The sequence below is a fragment of the Lepidochelys kempii genome, chromosome 13 (assembly GCF_965140265.1).
Source record: "Lepidochelys kempii isolate rLepKem1 chromosome 13, rLepKem1.hap2, whole genome shotgun sequence".
Taxonomy (NCBI): domain Eukaryota; kingdom Metazoa; phylum Chordata; order Testudines; family Cheloniidae; genus Lepidochelys; species Lepidochelys kempii.
Window position 1 is genome coordinate 37,820,965 of NC_133268.1, and position 19,572 is coordinate 37,840,536.

General features: G+C 63.3%; 1 protein-coding gene across 1 annotated transcript; it reads right to left on the reverse strand.

The window, feature by feature from the left end:
• Positions 1 to 1,941: 1,941 nt before the first annotated feature.
• REC8 (REC8 meiotic recombination protein) lies at positions 1,942 to 9,402 on the reverse strand. Its single transcript, XM_073308814.1, has 19 exons — positions 9,347 to 9,402; positions 9,147 to 9,215; positions 8,345 to 8,487; positions 7,439 to 7,514; positions 6,941 to 7,055; positions 6,523 to 6,592; positions 5,070 to 5,149; positions 4,751 to 4,868; positions 4,593 to 4,653; positions 3,983 to 4,074; positions 3,805 to 3,899; positions 3,586 to 3,723; positions 3,389 to 3,455; positions 3,198 to 3,316; positions 2,927 to 2,975; positions 2,569 to 2,635; positions 2,392 to 2,499; positions 2,203 to 2,309; positions 1,942 to 2,033 (listed from the first exon to the last, which is right to left on the reverse strand). The coding sequence occupies exons 1-19, from the start codon at positions 9,400 to 9,402 to the stop codon at positions 1,942 to 1,944; spliced, it is 1,722 nt and encodes a 573-aa protein (XP_073164915.1).
• Between the last annotated feature and the right edge of the window lie 10,170 nt (positions 9,403 to 19,572).

Here is a 19,572-nt window from a genome sequence, read left to right on the forward strand (position 1 = left end):
ACTCCACCTGTTCTTCCCCCCAAATGGTCAACTCTGGGCCCCCCAGCTTGTTCTCATCACTGGGGGGGCCCTTTGGGGCATATAATTGAACTGTGTCTGCCTGTATCCAGCACTGTCGTGGGAGGACTCAGTCTGTGGTCTTGAGTCTGCTTCGCCTGTCTTCTCACTTGCCACCACTGCGAAGGGGGGATCCGAGTACTGTTTGGTCACCAGTTGCCTGTAACTTTCACCCACTGCCCCCATGGAGGGGGTAGCTCCCGTCATTCCCCAGAGCTGCCTCTCGTTTGATTTCCTCCGCCAATGTAAGAGCATATTAGAGACATGGTATGAATGGATTCTGCCTGTACCTGTCACCAGCGGGAGGAGGACTTCGGTTACGGTGTTTGATCCTTCTTCCACCTCTATGCAGCACTGGTGTGGGACGAAACCAAGTCATGTTGTGATCTGGCTCTGTCGGTGGTTAGCACCATTGTTATGGTGTTGAACTGGATCCTCCCGTGTATTTCACCATGGATTTGAGAGGAGTCTCACCTGTAATTGTTGCTGCCCTAAAGGGGAGTATTAGTCTCATTGTTATCCAGTTGGCCTGTTGTTTTTGGATCCCGTTGCTTGCCTGTATTTATTCTTCCTCTGCTGATGGGAGTTGCATCGCTAACCGGTTCACCTGTAGGTTTTCCATGCAGCACACTCATAGGATGACCATGTTCAGCTGCTTCACTGTTGCCACGAGGGAGGATTTTGTCTGGCTGTTCAACCACTTTGCCTGTTCTTTCACCCACCATGGCTGCAGGGAGTCTGAATCCTGTAGTTACCCCGGTTCACTTGTTGGACACCCCCTTACCCCCCCCCCGCCAAAACGAGAGGGGATTTCTTTGCTCAGTTTGCCTGTAGATTTTCACCAACCAGTATCTCACATGGAAGTCTGTCTTCCTGTTACCCATTTCACCCGTAGCTGTTACTTATTCTATGGAAGAGTTGACTTCCAAGTGTGAACCAGTGTTCCTGTGTCATCCCCCCACCCCACCCCACACACACTGCAGGGGTGAGCCTCAGTTGCATTGTCCTCCAGGCCACCTGTATTTCTTCACCCGCTATCTACAGCAGGGTTTTAGTCTTGGCATTAATGTGTTGGTCTGTGTCTTCCAATGGCACGGGGAGAATTGAATCACAGGGTGAGTGGTTCGGCTGTATCTTCGCCGAGCACTCCGAGGGTGGTTTTGTCTCAGAGGCAGTCTGCTCTGCCTGTGTTTTCACCTTGCGAGAAGCGGTTTCCATCCTGTTTCTTAATCAGTTCACCTGTGATTTTACTTTTCACCCGCTGCCGGGTGTATTTGTCTGGTTGTTCACTCAGCTGTCATTCTACCCCTCCCAGATCAGCCAATGCTCTTAGTGCTGGTGGTGTTTTGGGGTGGTTCTAGGTCTGAGCAATACCCCCCCATTCCTGTATTTAACACCTCTTTGACAGTTGTGTTGTTTTTGATGAGAGAAAATCTATATTCTATATCTTTGGAATAAAATAATGTTTGCCTGAGGCAGGGGGCCTCTTTGGGATGGGGGGGTGGGGACATGAACCTCAAAGTTGGGGGAAAGGAGGGGGTTGGGGGAAAGACCCATCCCATTACTAGGGGGAAGGGGGGATATGAAGATGGTGAGACCCACTTCTGCCCTCCTGCCAGGGGAAGGGGGGCAGGTGAGAAAGGAAAGCGGCGTGCTGTCAGCGGGGGTTCAGGGGCGATGCTTAGCCTCCCTTTTGCTGGTGCCAGGGTGGGGGGGGCAGCACTAGATGAAAGGAAAAAGCACCTGCTCCCCCTTGCCCCCTAATAACTCAAGGAGCAGGTTCCTGGCAAAACACTTTAATTAGAACAGATTTGTAACGGGGGTGAGGGAGACAAATGTGCCCCAGTCAGCAGGGGGGAGCCTCTTCTCCCCACACCAGGAGCTCTAGCCTGTGCGGAATCGGGCCCCACGTTTGAGGAGAATCGGCCCGTAGGGCTCAGTCTGGTGCAGCTGCAGGAACTGGAGCCCGCAGAGAACTGCAAGAGAGCGGGGAGGAGTCAGGGCTGATGCCAACACACCCACTGGGGTTCACCCTACCAGCAGGGGGCAGCAGGGCCCCTCACCCACCGGGGCTCATCCAGTCAGCAGGTCCCCACACCCACTGGAGCCCAACCCGCCGGCTAGGGGCAGCAGGGCTCCGCTCACCGAGGCAGAGGTAGAAGATGCGGCTGGCGATGCCACGTGAGGTCGTGGTGGGCACCAGGGACCGGAAATCCATCTCCCCGACCTGCTCCAACTCTGCTGCCACCAACCTGGAGGGGAGACAGAGCCAGCGTAGAACCCAGGAGTCCGGCTTCCCGGCTCTCCCCTGCCCCACACCGGGCCCTGGCCCACCTGCGGATGTACTCCAGCGTGATCAAGTCTCTGTCGGGGGGCAGCTCCAGGCTGACTTCGGGCAGCTCAGGGACGATGGGCAGGGCCTCCTCAGGCTCCGGCACCAGCCTAGGGCAGGGCAGAGGGTTAATGGAGATCCTTGGGGGCTATACCCCTGCCCTCCATGTTGGGTCTCACCTTCTCTCCTCAGGGGTCACCAGGCTGGGGCGTGGCACCTCCTCCTCGGTGGTCTCCAGGGAGATCTCTGCCGGGGGCCAGGAGCAGGGGGGTCAGTTTGACACTACCATCCACACTGCTCTTCCTGGTGTAGGGGAGAGACCACCCCAGAGCCCCTCCTTGTGACACAGTGCCCCTCCCCGTGCCCCGAGCTGAGCCCCCTGACCACATCCCTGTAGCTTGGCACCCCTGGCTGACCCAACCCCTCCCTGTGGCACAGTGTCTGGCTGAGCCCCCTTCCTATGGCATGGTGCCCCCGTCCGAGCTCCCTTTCCCCCTTCCCTGGAGCACGGTGCCCCCCCCCCCATGAGCAACTCACCTGAGGAGACCATCACGGGGATGCTGGGCTCTAGCGCTTCACGTGCAACCTACAAAAGAGGGGGACACTCACAGCCTGGGGAGGGGAGTGGGGTCCAGTGGTTAGAGCAGGGGGGCCTGGGTTCTCTCCCCGGCTCTGGGAGGGGAGTGGGGGCTAGGGAATAAAGCCGGGGAGGGGCGGGGAACCCGGACTCCTGGGTTCTCTCCCTGGCTGTGGGCGGCCAGTGGAGTCCAGGGGACACAGCGGGAACTGCCAGGGGGGCCCCAGGTACCTCAAGTTCGCTGACCGGCTCTTCTTTTCTCTCCTCCTCGGCCCAGAGCGCCGCGTAGTCCACGGGCCGCAGGATGGCACAGTGCTGCCACAGGGCATGCAGTGCGGGGGGCAGCCAGCCTGGGGGACACAGACAGGGTGAGGGGGCTAGGGACCCAGTGCAGGGACCGAGGGAGCGGGGGGGGCACTCACCATAGGTGGGGGCTCTTAGCAGCTCCGCAGGGGTCCTCCGCTGCCGGGCCGCCACCTCCACCACCACCTGGAGCAGAACAGATGGAGTCAGGGGGCTGGGAGCCAGGATGCCTGGGTTCTCTCCCGGCTTGGGAAGGGCAGGGGGAGTTAGTGGTTAGTGCTGGAGGGCTGGGACCTGCCGGGGGGCTGGCACTCACCAGGGGCCGGCACTGGGCCCGCACATCCAGGATCTGTTTCTTGAACTGGTCCCGCGGGATCTGGGTCACCTCGTCCAGGAAGCGGAGCTGGCGCCGGGGGGTGGGCAGGGGGGCCGGTTCGTATACGGCCAGCTCCAGCTGTGGGGCGCAGGGGGCATGGGTGAGCCACGGGCGCCCTGGCTGGGAGAGGCCACTGGCTGGCCCAGACCCCCTACTTACCTCTGGGCTGCGTGGGGGGCTCCGCTTCACCTTGGGGGTCACAGCTGGGGAAGGGGGAGGGGGTGGCAGCCCTGGCTCCCTCGGGGGGCTCAGCTCTGTGGGGCAGAGCCCAGAACAAGGGTTAGAGGCTGGAGCCCCGCCCCCACAGCTCTCTTCCCCCCTCATGCCCCACACTCACCGGGGAGTGGGGGCAGCTCCTCCTTTGGCAGCCGAGCCAGTTCCTCGGGCAGGATGGGGGTCTCCACCTCGGCTGGGGGCTCCTCACCCACCCTGTGGGGAGAGATGGTGAGACCCTGACCCTGGCCAGCCCCACCCCGGTGCCCCCTAGAGGGAAAAGGCCCCATGCCCCATTCCCAGCTCCCGGCCAGTCACACCCTAGAGGGGAAAGTCCCCGTGCCCCATTCCCTGCCCTCTGACCAGCACCACCCCAATACTCCCTAGAGGGGAATGGCCCCGTGCTCCTTTCCCTGCCCCCCAACTAGCCCCACCCTGCCCTGGGGCCAGTACACCCTAGAGAGGAAAGGCCATGTGCCCCATTCTCTGTCTCTAGCCAGCCCCACCCTGACATCCCCTAGCTGGGAAAGACCCCATGCCCCATTCCCTGCTCCCCAAGCCCACCCCACCCCTGCATCCCCACAGTGGGGAAAGGCCCTGTGCCTCATTCCCCAACCCCAGTCAGCCCCACCCTGGTCCCCACAAGAGGGAAAGGTCCCAAGCCCCCCAGCCAACCCCACCCTGCCCTGGGGCTGGCATGCCCTAATGGGGATGGCCCACACTTGCTCCCTTACCGGGTTGGGGGTGACAGTCTGGCCGTGATCTCAGCCTCCCGGGCTCTTATCTCTTCCAGCTCTGGAGGGGAGAAGGAGGCATGAGATGGGGCTGCGGCAACAGGATGAGCCCCTTGCCCCCACCCCAGCCCTCCAGGATCCCTGCGACCCCCCCCCACCTTCCATGGGGCGTCTCCGGGGGGGGGCACGGGGTGAGGCAGGGGGCAAAACAAAGTCCTCCTGCTCGGCCAGCAGGTCGATCTCACGTGCTGTGATCTCCGGGAGGTCGCGCTCGCCCTGGGCGGGGAGGGGGGAGAAAGGGGGGTGTCACATTGTGGATGTGCTCCCCCACTTCTCATATCCCCCATAATCCTACGCTGAGATTCCCATCCCCCCAGGCCCTGGTTCCCCTAGACTCCCCCTGATCCCAGACCCCCATAATCCCTAGATTCCCGCACACTTCCACCCAGATGCCAGCCCCCATGGTTCCCCCCACACCTCGATTTCCAGCAGAGTGATGGGCTCCACTTCCTTCATGGTAATAATTTCAGGGGACACGACCGTGATGGGGGGTGCTTCTGAGTGGAGTGAGAGAAGGGTTGAGCTGGCAGTTAACACCCACCCTGATTCCCAGCCACCCCCACAGAGCCCTGGGGAAATTTGAGGGGGGGCAATGACATCAGATCAGATATTGGGGGCATTAGAAAGGGAGGTTCAGAGGGCAAGGGAGAGTAGATGGGCTGGGCGAGCCTGGAGTTACTGGTTACACTGGGATGAACTGGCCTGGAACTGGGGCACCGGGTACAGTAAGATGCCTGTACTGGGGTTATACTGAGCCACTGGTTACATCAGAAGTGTGGGGGCCCTGGGCTTACTGGTTATACTGGCACAGTGGGTATACTGGTTACAGTGGGATGCCAGGTATTCTGGACTGCTGGCATTGCTAGCTTGCACTGATCATGACAGGACTCTGACATCAGCTAGACTGGGAAGCCAGGATGTCCTGGTTATACTGGGACACAGTGGTTACTGGTGATGGATTACTGGTTATACTGGGATGCTGTGGTTACTGGTTATACTGGGACATGGTGGTTACTGATTATACTGGGATGCTGTGGTTACTGGTTATGCTGGGACATGGTGGTAAGGGGTTATACTGGGATGCTGTGGTTACTGGTTATACTAGGAGATGGTGGTTACTGATTATACTGGGATGCTGTGGTTACTGGTTATGCTGGGACATGGTGGTAAGGGGTTATACTGGGATGCTGTGGTTACTGGTTATACTAGGAGATGGTGGTTACTGATTATACTGGGATGCTGTGGTTACTGGTTATGCTGGGACATGGTGGTAAGGGGTTATACTGGGATGCTGTGGTTACTGGTTATGCTGGGACATGGTGGTAAGGGGTTATACTGGGATGCTGTGGTTACTGGTTATACTAGGAGATGGTGGTTACTGATTATACTGGGATGCTGTGGTTACTGGTTATGCTGGGACATGGTGGTAAGGGGTTATACTGGGATGCTGTGGTTACTGGTTATACTAGGAGATGGTGGTTACTGATTATACTGGGATGCTGTGGTTACTGGTTATGCTGGGACATGGTGGTAAGGGGTTATACTGGGAGGCGGTGGTTACTGGTTATACTAGGAGATGGTGGTTACTGATTATACTGGGATGCTGTGGTTACTGGTTATGCTGGGACATGGTGGTAAGGGGTTATACTGGGATGCTGTGGTTACTGGTTATGCTGGGACATGGTGGTAAGGGGTTATACTGGGATGCTGTGGTTACTGGTTATACTAGGAGATGGTGGTAAGGGGTTATACTGGGAGGCGGTGGTTACTGGTCATACTGGGGATCTGTGGTTACTGTTTAGAGTGGGATGCTGGTTGCACTGGGACTCCATCCGTACCATCCCCCCTGCCCCACAACCCGCTGACTCACCTGGCCTCCTGCGCCGGGGGGATGGGGTGGGTCTCTCTGGGGGGGTGGGAGCCTCCAGAATATGTTGAATCTGGGGGAGAAGCAATGTCACAGGTTAGCCCCATCCCCCACTTGACCCTAGAGGGGAGGCCTGCAGATAGTCTTTAGGGGACCTGTAGGATGTCAGTGGGGCTTGGCAGCGGGGGCATGATGATACCTGTGGAATGTCAGTGGGGCTGGTCAGTGAGGGCATGGGGATACCTGTGGGATGGGGATCTGGGCAGCGGGAGGACGGGGGGCACCTGTGGGATGTCAGTGGGGCTGGGCAGCAGGAGGACAGGGGGGACCTGTGGGATGTCAAGGGGGCTGGGCAGTGGGAGGACGGGGGGGGACCTGTGGGATGTCAGTGGGGCTGGGCAGCGGGAGGACGGGGGGGTACCTGTGGGATGTCAGTGGGGCTGGGCAGCGGTGGCTCCATCACCCCGAAGAAGGGGTCGGGTGCATCCTCTAGGGCCTCCATCAACAACAGGTTGTCAGGGAGCAGCAGCCCCGGCCTGGGGGTAGATGTGGGTCAGAGCCCAGAGAGAGATAGTGACCCCCCAAAGACACCCACTCCCCTCACAGCTCCCCTGACCCCCACACAGCCCTCCTGCCTCCCCCCAAAGCCTCCCCCACCCCAAACTGGTCCCCAAAATCTTACCAGGACCTTCTTCTACCCCCCAACCTGCTACTGAGCCCCCTTCCCTCTACTCCCCCCACTATTAATCCCCTCCTCGGTACTGACCCCTGACCACTGCTAGGCTTCCCTCATGGCCTCTCCCTTGCCATTTGGCCTCCCACCCCCAGGGGAGGGGTTACAGGCATATCCTAAGTGCTAAGGGGGTTCAGGAGTGCCCCAGGGGTTATGGGGTGGCCCCAGCGCCTCCCCATGACTCACTGTTCGAGGTCTCCCATGTCAATGCGGATCTGCTGCTGGGCCCGGCTCAGGCGCTCCAAAGTATGTTGGATCTCCTCTGGGGAGCAGGCAGTGGGTGGGGGTGAGATGGGGGGCTGGATTTTCTCGGGGGGGCAGGCAGAGGTGGGGGTGAGATTGGGCGGGCTGCTTCTCCTCTGGGAGGCAGGCAGGGGGTGGGGTAAGATGGGAGGCCTGGATCTCCTCGGGGGGGCAGGAAAGGGGGTGGGAGGTTGGAGGGCCTGGAGTTCCTCTAGGCGGTGGGGGTGAGATCCGGTGGTGAAGGGGATACCCAGCAGGAGGAGAAATCTAGACCACCCCCAGGGCTTGTCTCCACAATGTTTTTAACTGGTTCCTAAACCCAACCCAGGCTGAGTTGGAAGTGAATTGTGTCTACACCCCCTTCAGCTAAACCACTTCAGCATCACACCCCGAACTCCACTGGCTTCCTGAATCTGCGTCAGTCACTTCGCCATTGATGGCTCTTAATCCAAATTAAGAGCATCCACACACCTATTTAGCTAAACCGGTTTCACACCAATTTCAGGTTGAGGCTAGAGTTGGATGGGAAATCAGTTTTGGAACTTTTTAGCAAATTGAAATATTTTTTGGAGCAGGGGTGGAAATGGGTGGGTCCGAGGGGTTGTTCCCCAAAGTCTGGTGCTTAGTGAGAGGTGTCTCGCCAAGCGGGTGAGAAGTCGGAGCAAGGGGCCCTGAAATTGGAGTGGGACTCCTCTGGGGGGCATGTCCCCCCCAGTTGAGAGCTGTTGCCTTGGCAACATCATACGAGCTGTCTCTCCATTCCCCCAACGTGCCCTCCCAACCCTCCTGCTGGGTTGAACTGGGGAATGGAGGCTGTGGGGCCAGCTGGGATGATGTGGGGGCACTCACCAATGAGGTAGTGGCACTGTCGGCTGTAGACCCGCACTACCCCATACTGCAGCTGGGCGGAGAGATAGAGGGAGAAGCGGGGCCGGGGGGCGGCAGGGGTGGGCGGTGGGGCCTGCACCAGAATATAGGTCAGAATTTCTTCGCTGTGCCAACCCATGCCAATGGGGGGAACAAGAGAGAGAGAGTCAGTGTTTCTATCCCTCTTCCTCTTCATCCCTCCATCTACCCATCCATTGTCTTCATCCCTCCTTCCATTCTCTAGCTACCCTCATCTTCATCCCTCCATCTGCCTCATCCATCTACCGTCTTCATCCCTCCTTCCATTCCTCCACCATCCTCTTCACCCCTCCATCTACCCCATCCATCTACCATCTTAATTCCTCCTTCCATTCCTCCACCATCCTCTTCACCCCTCCATCTACCCCATCCATCTACCGTCTTCATCCCTCCTTCCATTCCTCCACCATCCTCTTCACCCCTCCATCTACCCCATCCATCTACCATCTTAATTCCTCCTTCTCTTCCTCCACCATTTTCTTCATCCCTCCATCTACCCCATCCATCTTCCTCTTCATCCTTCCTTCCATTCCTCCATCCACCCTCTTCTTCATCTCTCCATCCATCCCCACCCATTCATCTCTCCCTCCCTCCATTTTCCATCCATCCCTCTCTTTCTCCCACCCATCCTCTAGATCCTACCCTCACCCACCTCTCCTGCCCTCCATTCCCCCTCCGTCCGTTCATCCTTCCCCCCACATCCATTTCTCCTCCCTCCCTGCCTCCCTCCCACCACAACACCCACCATGTTTGGGGTACATTCACTTTCAAATATTCCCTCTTCACCAGCTTGGTGCCGCCCGTGGCTGCCAGCCTAGGGTGAGGGAGAAGGGGGTTAAAACGGATGTGGTGGGGTCCCCCTGCCCCAGATTGCCCCCTATCCACCCACCTGGATCCCCAGAATAGAGACCCCCCCTTGGCCAGATCACAGCACAAGGACATTACCAGATGGTGGCAAAGCGGCCTGTATGGCGCTGCAGGACATTGGGATAGTAGAACATGGTGGTGCTGGGATGGGGGAGTTAGGGGGACCCCAAAACAGCCTCCTCAAAGAACCCACAACCCTGTAGGAGGCTTCTCCACTATTGAAATGGGACGTTCACAAATCCTACGGAGTCAATAGGACCCTGAAAAACCCTATAGCTTCAGCTGAACCCCCAAATATCTTATAGAGTCAGTGGGACCCCAAAATATTGCAAATTGTGTGGTGCCTTAATAAATCCTATTGACTGCTTTTTGAGGGTGGAAAACACAGATTTTTGTTCCACTGTTGAAACAAGACAAAATTCAGAGGCAGAGGAATTAAATAAAATCAACTCGTTAGCAGCTAACGAATGAATAGCTAAATATTTTGCCTGAAGCATCAAGATTTTAAAAACTATCGGGTGACACAAATAGATAACTTTTTATATAAAAAATAATTAACAAGTGAGGTTAATTAGGTCGGTTGATAAGAGGAACAAACATTAAATATTAAGGGAGGGGCTTTGGTTATTGAGATGGGTAAATGGGTGCTGGGGAGAAACCTGCCCAGGGGAAGGGAATTGGGCGTCTAACTCGGAAGCAATTAATTAGGATATTAAAAATGAATGATGGGTGTTAATTAGAGAGATGAGGCTATGGGGTTAAAATGAGGCTGGTGAAGGGAAATCAGATGTGGATTTCCTTGTCTAATAAAGAGCAAACTCTAATTAATCATGATATGAAATAGTAATGCTGGTGCTTAATTAATTAAAAAGGAGGAGGAAGTGGTGTTAAAAATCATGTGGGCAACTGGAAGCAGATTTGAATCCTTCTCTTAATGAGGAGCCAGCTAATTAACTGTGATGTTAAAAAAACGATTAATGACAGAGAACAAAGAATTTACCAATGCTATTAATAAGAGTAAAACCACATGAAAGGTATACTATTCATGCATTAATTAAGGAGATGTGTAATTATTGGTGCTATTAATACATTAATGCTGTACGATTAAGAACAATAGAAAGTAACACCGATATGAATAAATTAATTGGAAATTTGGACAATGAACAGTGCTGCTAATCAGTTTATGATGTAGAGCAACTAACAATTTTTAATACGTTAATTAGGGCAATGAACGGTTAAAGTTGCCTTTAATAAAGACGGGGAACAGAAAAATTTACAGTGATCTTAGTAAATGAATGAAAAAGACTAGCTATTAACAGCAATATTATTAGTAATCAGTGAAGATAATTGTTCTTTATAAACGTTAACTTAACAGCAATACTAATTAACTAGGGAATGAACAATTAGAGGTGGAGAGAGAAGTGAGATACTGTTGAGAGAAGCAAATATTTCTTGAACTTGTACAGGTAGAGGTGCTGTTAATTAGCTAATTAGGAGTGAACAGTTTAAGCTATTAACAAATTAGTTCAATGGACAATTAGAGGTGATATTCATGAATTAATTAGTCAAAAACACAATTGGAGGCACTGTCAATCAACCAATTAGTCCAATAGTCAATTAGAGGCCCTATTAATGAACAAATTAGTCTAATGAACAATCAGAGGTGTTGTTAATTAGATGATTAGTCCAATTGACAATCAGAGGGGCCGCTAATGAATTAATTAATCCAATGGATAATTGGGTGGGTTATTCATGAACTAATTAGTCCAATAGAAACTAGAGGCCATGGTAATTAGATAATTAGGATAGACAATTAAGGCTGATATTAATTAATGAAGGCAATTATAGGTGCTATTAATAAACTTGGCGTTGTCAGGGGCAACGGTTGCTAGCCTAAGCCCTCCCACCCACGCCCTCCAGAGTGAGGCATGGTCTGGCCGCAGCCCTCTGCCTTTATAACCACCCTATGGTGCTGCCACCAATGGAAGATGGGCCTGCTCTCGTGCTCCAGCCAATCACCGGATTCCAGTGCCACGTGGGGATCTTCCCTCTGGCCCTGGAGACTGCAACTCTCCGGCGGCTCCTCGTGAGCTGGGGGCTCCAGCCAATCAGCGGGATCTTTCCAACCCGGAGACTGCCAGGCCCAACTGATCTCTCGCTTTCGCTCCCAACCAATCAGAGTCCACCTAATAGGAGCCCGAACCACGTGGAATGCTAGCGTTTACCTCTGCAGAAGACTCCCCCACAACCTGCCCCAGTGACTGATGACCTCACAAGGCGCACAGCCAATGATAGCCGTTCCCGTTCACCCACCGCGACCAATCGGAGGGACGAGCTGGTTTTCCCGCCAAATTTTCATGGAGGTAAATTCTCTCACTAGAAGAAAGAAGAAAAGAACAGGAGGACTTGTGGCACCTCAGAGACTCACCAATTTGTTTGAGCGAGTCAATCCCGGCTGCCAACGCCCCCCCCGTGTCCATCCCCGGTGCCAACCGCCCCCCCGTGTCCATCCCGGCTGCCAACCGCCCCCCCCGTGTCCATCCCCGGTGCCAACCGCCCCCCCGTGTCCATCCCGGCTGCCAACGACCCCCCCGTGTCCATCCCGGCTGCCAACGCCCCCCCCCGTGTCCATCCCCGGTGCCAACCGCCCCGCCGTGTCCATCCCCGCTGCCAACCGCCCCCCGTGCCAATCCCGGCTGCCAACGCCCCCCCCCGTGTCCATCCCCGGTGCCAGCCGCCCCCCCGTGTCAATCCCGGCTGCCAACGCCCACCCCGTGTCCATCCCCGGTGCCAACCGCCCCCCCCCCGTGTCCATCCCCGGTGCCAACCGCCCCCCCGGGTCCATCCCCGGTCCCAACCGCGCCCCCGTGTCCATCCCCGATCCCAACCGCCCCCCCGTGTCCATCCCGGCTGCCAACGCCCCCCCCGTGTCCATCCCCGGTGCCAACCGCCCCCCCCGTGTCCATCCCGGATGCCAACCGCCCCCCCCGTGTCCATCCCCGGTGCCAACCGCCCCCCCCGTGTCCATCCCTGGTGCCAACGCCCCCCCCGTGTCCATCCCCGGTGCCAACCGCCCCCCCGTGTCCATCCCCGGTGCCAACGCCCCCCGTGTCCATCCCCGGTGCCAACCGCCCCCCCGAGTCAATCCCCGCTGCCAACCGCCCCCCCCGTGTCAATCCCGGCTGCCAACGGCCCCCCCGTGTCCATCCCCGGTCCCAACCGCCCCCCCGTGTCCATCCCCGGTGCCAGCCGCCCCCCCCGTGTCCATCCCCGGTGCCAGCCGCCCCCCCGTGTCAATCCCGGCTGCCAACGACCCCCCCGTGTCCATCCCCGGTGCCAGCCGCCCCCCCGTGTCAATCCCGGCTGCCAACCGCCCCCCCGTGTCCATCCCCGGTGCCAACCGCCCCCCCGTGTCCATCCCCGGTGCCAACCGCCCCCCCCGTGTCCATCCCCGGTGCCAACCGCCCCCCCGTGTCCATCCCGGCTGCCAACGCCCCCCCCGTGTCCATCCCCGGTGCCAACCGCCCCCCGTGTCCATCCCGGCTGCCAACCGCCCCCCCCGTGTCAATCCCCGCTGCCAACCGCCCCCCGTGCCAATCCCGGCTGCCAACGCCCCCCCGTGTCCATCCCCGATGCCAACCGCCCCCCCGTGTCCATCCCGGCTGCCAACCGCCCCCCCGTGTCCATCCCCGGTGCCAACCGCCCCCCCCGTGTCCATCCCCGGTGCCAACCGCCCCCCCCGTGTCAATCCCCGCTGCCAACCGCCCCCCGTGCCAATCCCGGCTGCCAACGCCCCCCCGTGTCCATCCCCGGTGCCAACCGCACCCCCGAGTCAATCCCGGCTGCCAACCGCCCCCCCCGTGTCAATCCCGGCTGCCAACGGCCCCCCCGTGTCCATCCCCGGTCCCAACCGCCCCCCCGTGTCCATCCCCGGTGCCAACCGCCCCCCCGTGTCCATCCCCGGTGCCAGCCGCCCCCCCCGTGTCAATCCCGGCTGCCAACGCCCCCCCCGTGTCCATCCCCGGTGCCAGCCGCCCCCCCCGTGTCAATCCCGGCTGCCAACGCCCCCCCCGTGTCCATCCCCGGTGCCAACCGCCCCCCCGTGTCCATCCCCGGTCCCAACCGCCCCCCCCGTGTCCATCCCGGCTGCCAACGCCCCCCCCGTGTCCATCCCGGCTGCCAACCGCCCCCCCGTGTCCATCCCCGGTGCCAACCGCCCCCCCCGTGTCCATCCCCGGTGCCAACCGCCCCCCCCGTGTCCATCCCCGCTGCCAACCGCCCCCCCCCGTGTCAATCCCGGCTGCCAACGCCCCCCCGTGTCCATCCCGGCTGCCAACCGCCCCCCTGTGTCCATCCCCGGTGCCAACGCCCCCCCCCGTGTCCATCCCCGGTGCCAACCGCCCCCCCCGTGTCAATCCCCGCTGCCAACCGCCCCCCGTGCCAATCCCGGCTGCCAACGCCCCCCCGTGTCCATCCCCGGTGCCAACCGCCCCCCCGAGTCAATCCCGGCTGCCAACCGCCCCCCCCGTGTCAATCCCGGCTGCCAACGGCCCCCCCGTGTCCATCCCCGGTCCCAACCGCCCCCCCGTGTCCATCCCCGGTGCCAACCGCCCCCCCCCGTGTCCATCCCCGGTGCCAGCCGCCCCCCCCGTGTCAATCCCGGCTGCCAACGCCCCCCCCGTGTCCATCCCCGGTGCCAGCCGCCCCCCCGTGTCAATCCCGGCTGCCAACGCCCCCCCCCCGTGTCCATCCCCGGTGCCAACCGCCCCCCCCGTGTCCATCCCCGGTGCCAACCGCCCCCCCGTGTCCATCCCCGGTCCCAACCGCCCCCCCGTGTCCATCCCGGCTGCCAACGCCCCCCCCGTGTCCATCCCGGCTGCCAACCGCCCCCCCCGTGTCCATCCCCGGTGCCAACCGCCCCCCCCGTGTCCATCCCCGGTGCCAACCGCCCCCCCCGTGTCAATCCCCGCTGCCAACCGCCCCCCGTGCCAATCCCGGCTGCCAACGCCCCCCCGTGTCCATCCCCGGTGCCAACCGCCCCCCCGAGTCAGTCCCCGCTGCCAACCGCCCCCCCCGTGTCAATCCCGGCTGCCAACGGCCCCCCCGTGTCCATCCCCGGTCCCAACCGCCCCCCCGTGTCCATCCCCGGTGCCAACCGCCCCCCCCCCGTGTCCATCCCCGGTGCCAGCCGCCCCCCCGTGTCAATCCCGGCTGCCAACGCCCCCCCCGTGTCCATCCCCGGTGCCAGCCGCCCCCCCCGTGTCAATCCCAGCTGCCAACGCCCCCCCCGTGTCCATCCCCGGTGCCAACCGCCCCCCCCGTGTCCATCCCCGGTACCAACCGCCCCCCCGTGTCAATCCCCGGTGCCAACCGCCCCCCCGTGTCCATCCCGGCTGCCAACCGCCCCCCCGTGTCCATCCCCGGTGCCAACCGCCCCCCCCGTGTCCATCCCGGATGCCAACCGCCCCCCCGTGTCCATCCCCGGTGCCAACCGCCCCCCCCGTGTCCATCACCGCTGCCAACGGCCCCCCCGTGTCCATTCCCGGTCCCAACCGCCCCCCCCGTGTCCATCCCCGCTGCCAACGGCCCCCCTGTGTCCATCCCCGGTGCCAACCGCCCACCCCGTGTCCATCCCCGCTGCCAACCGCCCCCCCGTGTCCATCCCCGGTGCCAACCGCCCCCCCGAGTCAATCCCCGGTCCCAACCGCCCCCCCCGTGTCAATCCCGGCTGCCAACTGCCCCCCGTGTCTATCCCCGCTGCCAACCGCCCCCCCCGTGTCCATCCCCGCTGCCAACGGCCCCCACCGTGCCAATCCCGGCTGCCAACGGCCCCCCCGTGTCCATCCCCGGTGCCAACCGCCCCCCCCGTGTCAATCCCCGGTGCCAACCGCCCCCCCCGTGTCAATCCCCGGTGCCAACCGCCCCCGCCGTGTCAATCCCCGGTGCGAAACGCCCCCCCCGTGTCCATCCCCAGTGCCAGCAGCCCCCCCCCCGTGTCCATCCCCAGTGCCAGCCGCCCCCCCCGTGTCCATCCCCGGTGCCAACGCCCCCCCGTGTCCATCCCCGGTGCCAACCGCCCCCCCTGTGTCCATCCCCGGTGCCAACCGCCCCCCCCGTGTCCATCCCCGCTGCCAACGGCCCCCCTGTGTCCATCCCCGGTGCCAACCGCCCACCCCGTGTCCATCCCCGCTGCCAACCGCCCCCCCGTGGCCATCCCCGGTGCCAACCGCCCCCCGAGTCAATCCCCGGTCCCAACCGCCCCCCCCGTGTCAATCCCGGCTGCCAACCGCCCCCCCGAGTCAATCCCCAGTGCCAACCGCCCCCCCGTGTCCATCCCCAGTGCCAGCCGTCCCCCCCGTGTCCATCCACGGTGCCAACCGCCTCCCCCGTGTCCATCCCCGGTCCCAAACGCCCCCCCCGTGTCAATCCCTGCTGCCAGCCGCCCCCCCCATGTCAATCCCGGCTGCCAACGGCCCCCCCATGTCAATCCCGGCTGCCAGCCGCCCCCCCCGTGTCAATCCCTGCTGCCAGCCGCCCCCCCCGTGTCCATCCCCGCTGCCAATGGCCCCCCCGTGCCAATCCCGGCTGCCAATGGCCCCCCGTGTCCATCCCTGCTGCCAACCGCCCCCCCCGTGTCCATCCCCGCTGCCAACGGCCCCCCGGTGCCAATCCCGGCTGCCAACTGCCCCCCGTGTCCATCCCCGCTGCCAACGGCCCCCCCCGTGTCCATCCCCGCTGCCAACGGCCCCCACCGTGCCAATCCCGGCTGCCAACGGCCCCCCCGTGTCCATCCCCGGTGCCAACCGCCCCCCCCGTGTCAATCCCCGGTGCCAACCGCCCCCCCCGTGTCCATCCCCAGTGCCAGCCGCCCCCCCCGTGTCCATCCCCAGTGCCAGCCGTCCCCCCCGTGTCCATCCCCGGTCCCAACCGCCCCCCCGTGCCAATCCCCGGTGCCAGCCGCCCCCCCGTGTCCATCCCCGGTGCCAGCCGCCACCCCCGTGTCAATCCCGACTGCCAACGGCCCCCCCGTGTCCATCCCCGCTGCCAACGGCCCCCCCCGTGCCAATCCCCGGTCCCAACCGCCCCCCCGAGTCAATCCCCGCTGCCAACGGCCCCCCCCGTGCCAATCCCCGGTCCCAACCGCCCCCCCGAGTCAATCCCCGCTGCCAACGCCCCCCCGTGTCAATCCCCGGTGCCAACCGCCCCCCCGTGTCAATCCCCGCTGCCAACCGCCCCCCCGTGTCAATTCCCAGTGCCAACCGCCCCCCCCGTGTCCATCCCCAATGCCAGCCGCCCCCCCCGTGTCAATCCCCGGTGCCAACCGCCCCCCCCGTGTCCATCCCCAGTCCCAACCGCCCCCCCCGTGTCAATCCCCGGTGCCAACCGCCCCCCCCCGTGTCCATCCCCAGTCCCAACCGCCCCCCCCGTGTCCATCGCCGCTGCCAACCGCCCCCCGTGTCGTCCATCCCGGCTGCCAACGCCCCCCCCGTGTCCATCCCCGGTGCCAACCGCCCCCCGTGTCCATCCGGGCTGCCAACCGCCCCCCCCGTGTCCATCCCCGGTGCCAACCGCCCCCCCCGTGTCAATCCCCGCTGCCAACCGCCCCCCGTGCCAATCCCGGCTGCCAACGCCCCCCCGTGTCCATCCCCGATGCCAACCGCCACCCCGTGTCCATCCCGGCTGCCAACTGCCCCCCCGTGTCCATCCCCGGTGCCAACCGCCCCCCCCGTGTCCATCCCCGGTGCCAACCGCCCCCCCCGTGTCAATCCCCGCTGCCAACCGCCCCCCGTGCCAATCCCGGCTGCCAACGCCCGCCCGTGTCCATCCCCGGTGCCAACCGCACCCCCGAGTCAATCCCGGCTGCCAACCGCCCCCCCCGTGTCAATCCCGGCTGCCAACGGCCCCCCCGTGTCCATCCCCGGTCCCAACCGCCCCCCCGTGTCCATCCCCGGTGCCAACCGCCCCCCCGTGTCCATCCCCGGTGCCAGCCGCCCCCCCCGTGTCAATCCCGGCTGCCAACGCCCCCCCCGTGTCCATCCCCGGTGCCAGCCGCCCCCCCCGTGTCAATCCCGGCTGCCAACGCCCCCCCCGTGTCCATCCCCGGTGCCAACCGCCCCCCCGTGTCCATCCCCGGTCCCAACCGCCCCCCCGTGTCCATCCCGGCTGCCAACGCCCCCCCCGTGTCCATCCCGGCTGCCAACCGCCCCCCCGTGTCCATCCCCGGTGCCAACCGCCCCCCCCGTGTCCATCCCCGGTGCCAACCGCCCCCCCCGTGTCCATCCCCGCTGCCAACCGCCCCCCCCCGTGTCAATCCCGGCTGCCAACGCCCCCCCGTGTCCATCCCGGCTGCCAACCGCCCCCCTGTGTCCATCCCCGGTGCCAACGCCCCCCCCCGTGTCCATCCCCGGTGCCAACCGCCCCCCCCGTGTCAATCCCCGCTGCCAACCGCCCCCCGTGCCAATCCCGGCTGCCAACGCCCCCCCGTGTCCATCCCCGGTGCCAACCGCCCCCCCGAGTCAATCCCGGCTGCCAACCGCCCCCCCCGTGTCAATCCCGGCTGCCAACGGCCCCCCCGTGTCCATCCCCGGTCCCAACCGCCCCCCCGTGTCCATCCCCGGTGCCAACCGCCCCCCCCGTGTCCATCCCCGGTGCCAGCCGCCCCCCCCGTGTCAATCCCGGCTGCCAACGCCCCCCCCGTGTCCATCCCCGGTGCCAGCCGCCCCCCCGTGTCAATCCCGGCTGCCAACGCCCCCCCCCGTGTCCATCCCCGGTGCCAACCGCCCCCCCCGTGTCCATCCCCGGTGCCAACCGCCCCCCCGTGTCCATCCCCGGTCCCAACCGCCCCCCCGTGTCCATCCCGGCTGCCAACGCCCCCCCCCGTGTCCATCCCGGCTGCCAACCGCCCCCCCCGTGTCCATCCCCGGTGCCAACCGCCCCCCCCGTGTCCATCCCCGGTGCCAACCGCCCCCCCCGTGTCAATCCCCGCTGCCAACCGCCCCCCGTGCCAATCCCGGCTGCCAACGCCCCCCCGTGTCCATCCCCGGTGCCAACCGCCCCCCCGAGTCAGTCCCCGCTGCCAACCGCCCCCCCCGTGTCAATCCCGGCTGCCAACGGCCCCCCCGTGTCCATCCCCGGTCCCAACCGCCCCCCCGTGTCCATCCCCGGTGCCAACCGCCCCCCCCGTGTCCATCCCCGGTGCCAGCCGCCCCCCCGTGTCAATCCCGGCTGCCAACGCCCCCCCCGTGTCCATCCCCGGTGCCAGCCGCCCCCCCCGTGTCAATCCCAGCTGCCAACGCCCCCCCCGTGTCCATCCCCGGTGCCAACCGCCCCCCCCGTGTCCATCCCCGGTACCAACCGCCCCCCCGTGTCAATCCCCGGTGCCAACCGCCCCCCCGTGTCCATCCCGGCTGCCAACCGCCCCCCCCGTGTCCATCCCCGGTGCCAACCGCCCCCCCCGTGTCCATCCCGGATGCCAACCGCCCCCCCCGTGTCCATCCCCGGTGCCAACCGCCCCCCCCGTGTCCATCACCGCTGCCAACGGCCCCCCCGTGTCCATCACCGCTGCCAACGGCCCCCCCGTGTCCATTCCCGGTCCCAACCGCCCCCCCCGTGTCCATCCCCGCTGCCAACGGCCCCCCTGTGTCCATCCGCGGTGCCAACCGCCCACCCCGTGTCCATCCCCGCTGCCAACCGCCCCCCCGTGTCCATCCCCGGTGCCAACCGCCCCCCCGAGTCAATCCCCGGTCCCAACCGCCCCCCCCGTGTCAATCCCGGCTGCCAACTGCCCCCCGTGTCTATCCCCGCTGCCAACCGCCCCCCCCGTGTCCATCCCCGCTGCCAACGGCCCCCACCGTGCCAATCCCGGCTGCCAACGGCCCCCCCGTGTCCATCCCCGGTGCCAACCGCCCCCCCGTGTCAATCCCCGGTGCCAACCGCCCCCCCCGTGTCAATCCCCGGTGCCAACCGCCCCCGCCGTGTCAATCCCCGGTGCGAAACGCCCCCCCCGTGTCCATCCCCAGTGCCAGCAGCCCCCCCCCCGTGTCCATCCCCAGTGCCAGCCGCCCCCCCCGTGTCCATCCCCGGTGCCAACGCCCCCCCGTGTCCATCCCCGGTGCCAACCGCCCCCCCTGTGTCCATCCCCGGTGCCAACCGCCCCCCCCGTGTCCATCCCCGCTGCCAACGGCCCCCCTGTGTCCATCCCCGGTGCCAACCGCCCACCCCGTGTCCATCCCCGCTGCCAACCGCCCCCCCGTGGCCATCCCCGGTGCCAACCGCCCCCCGAGTCAATCCCCGGTCCCAACCGC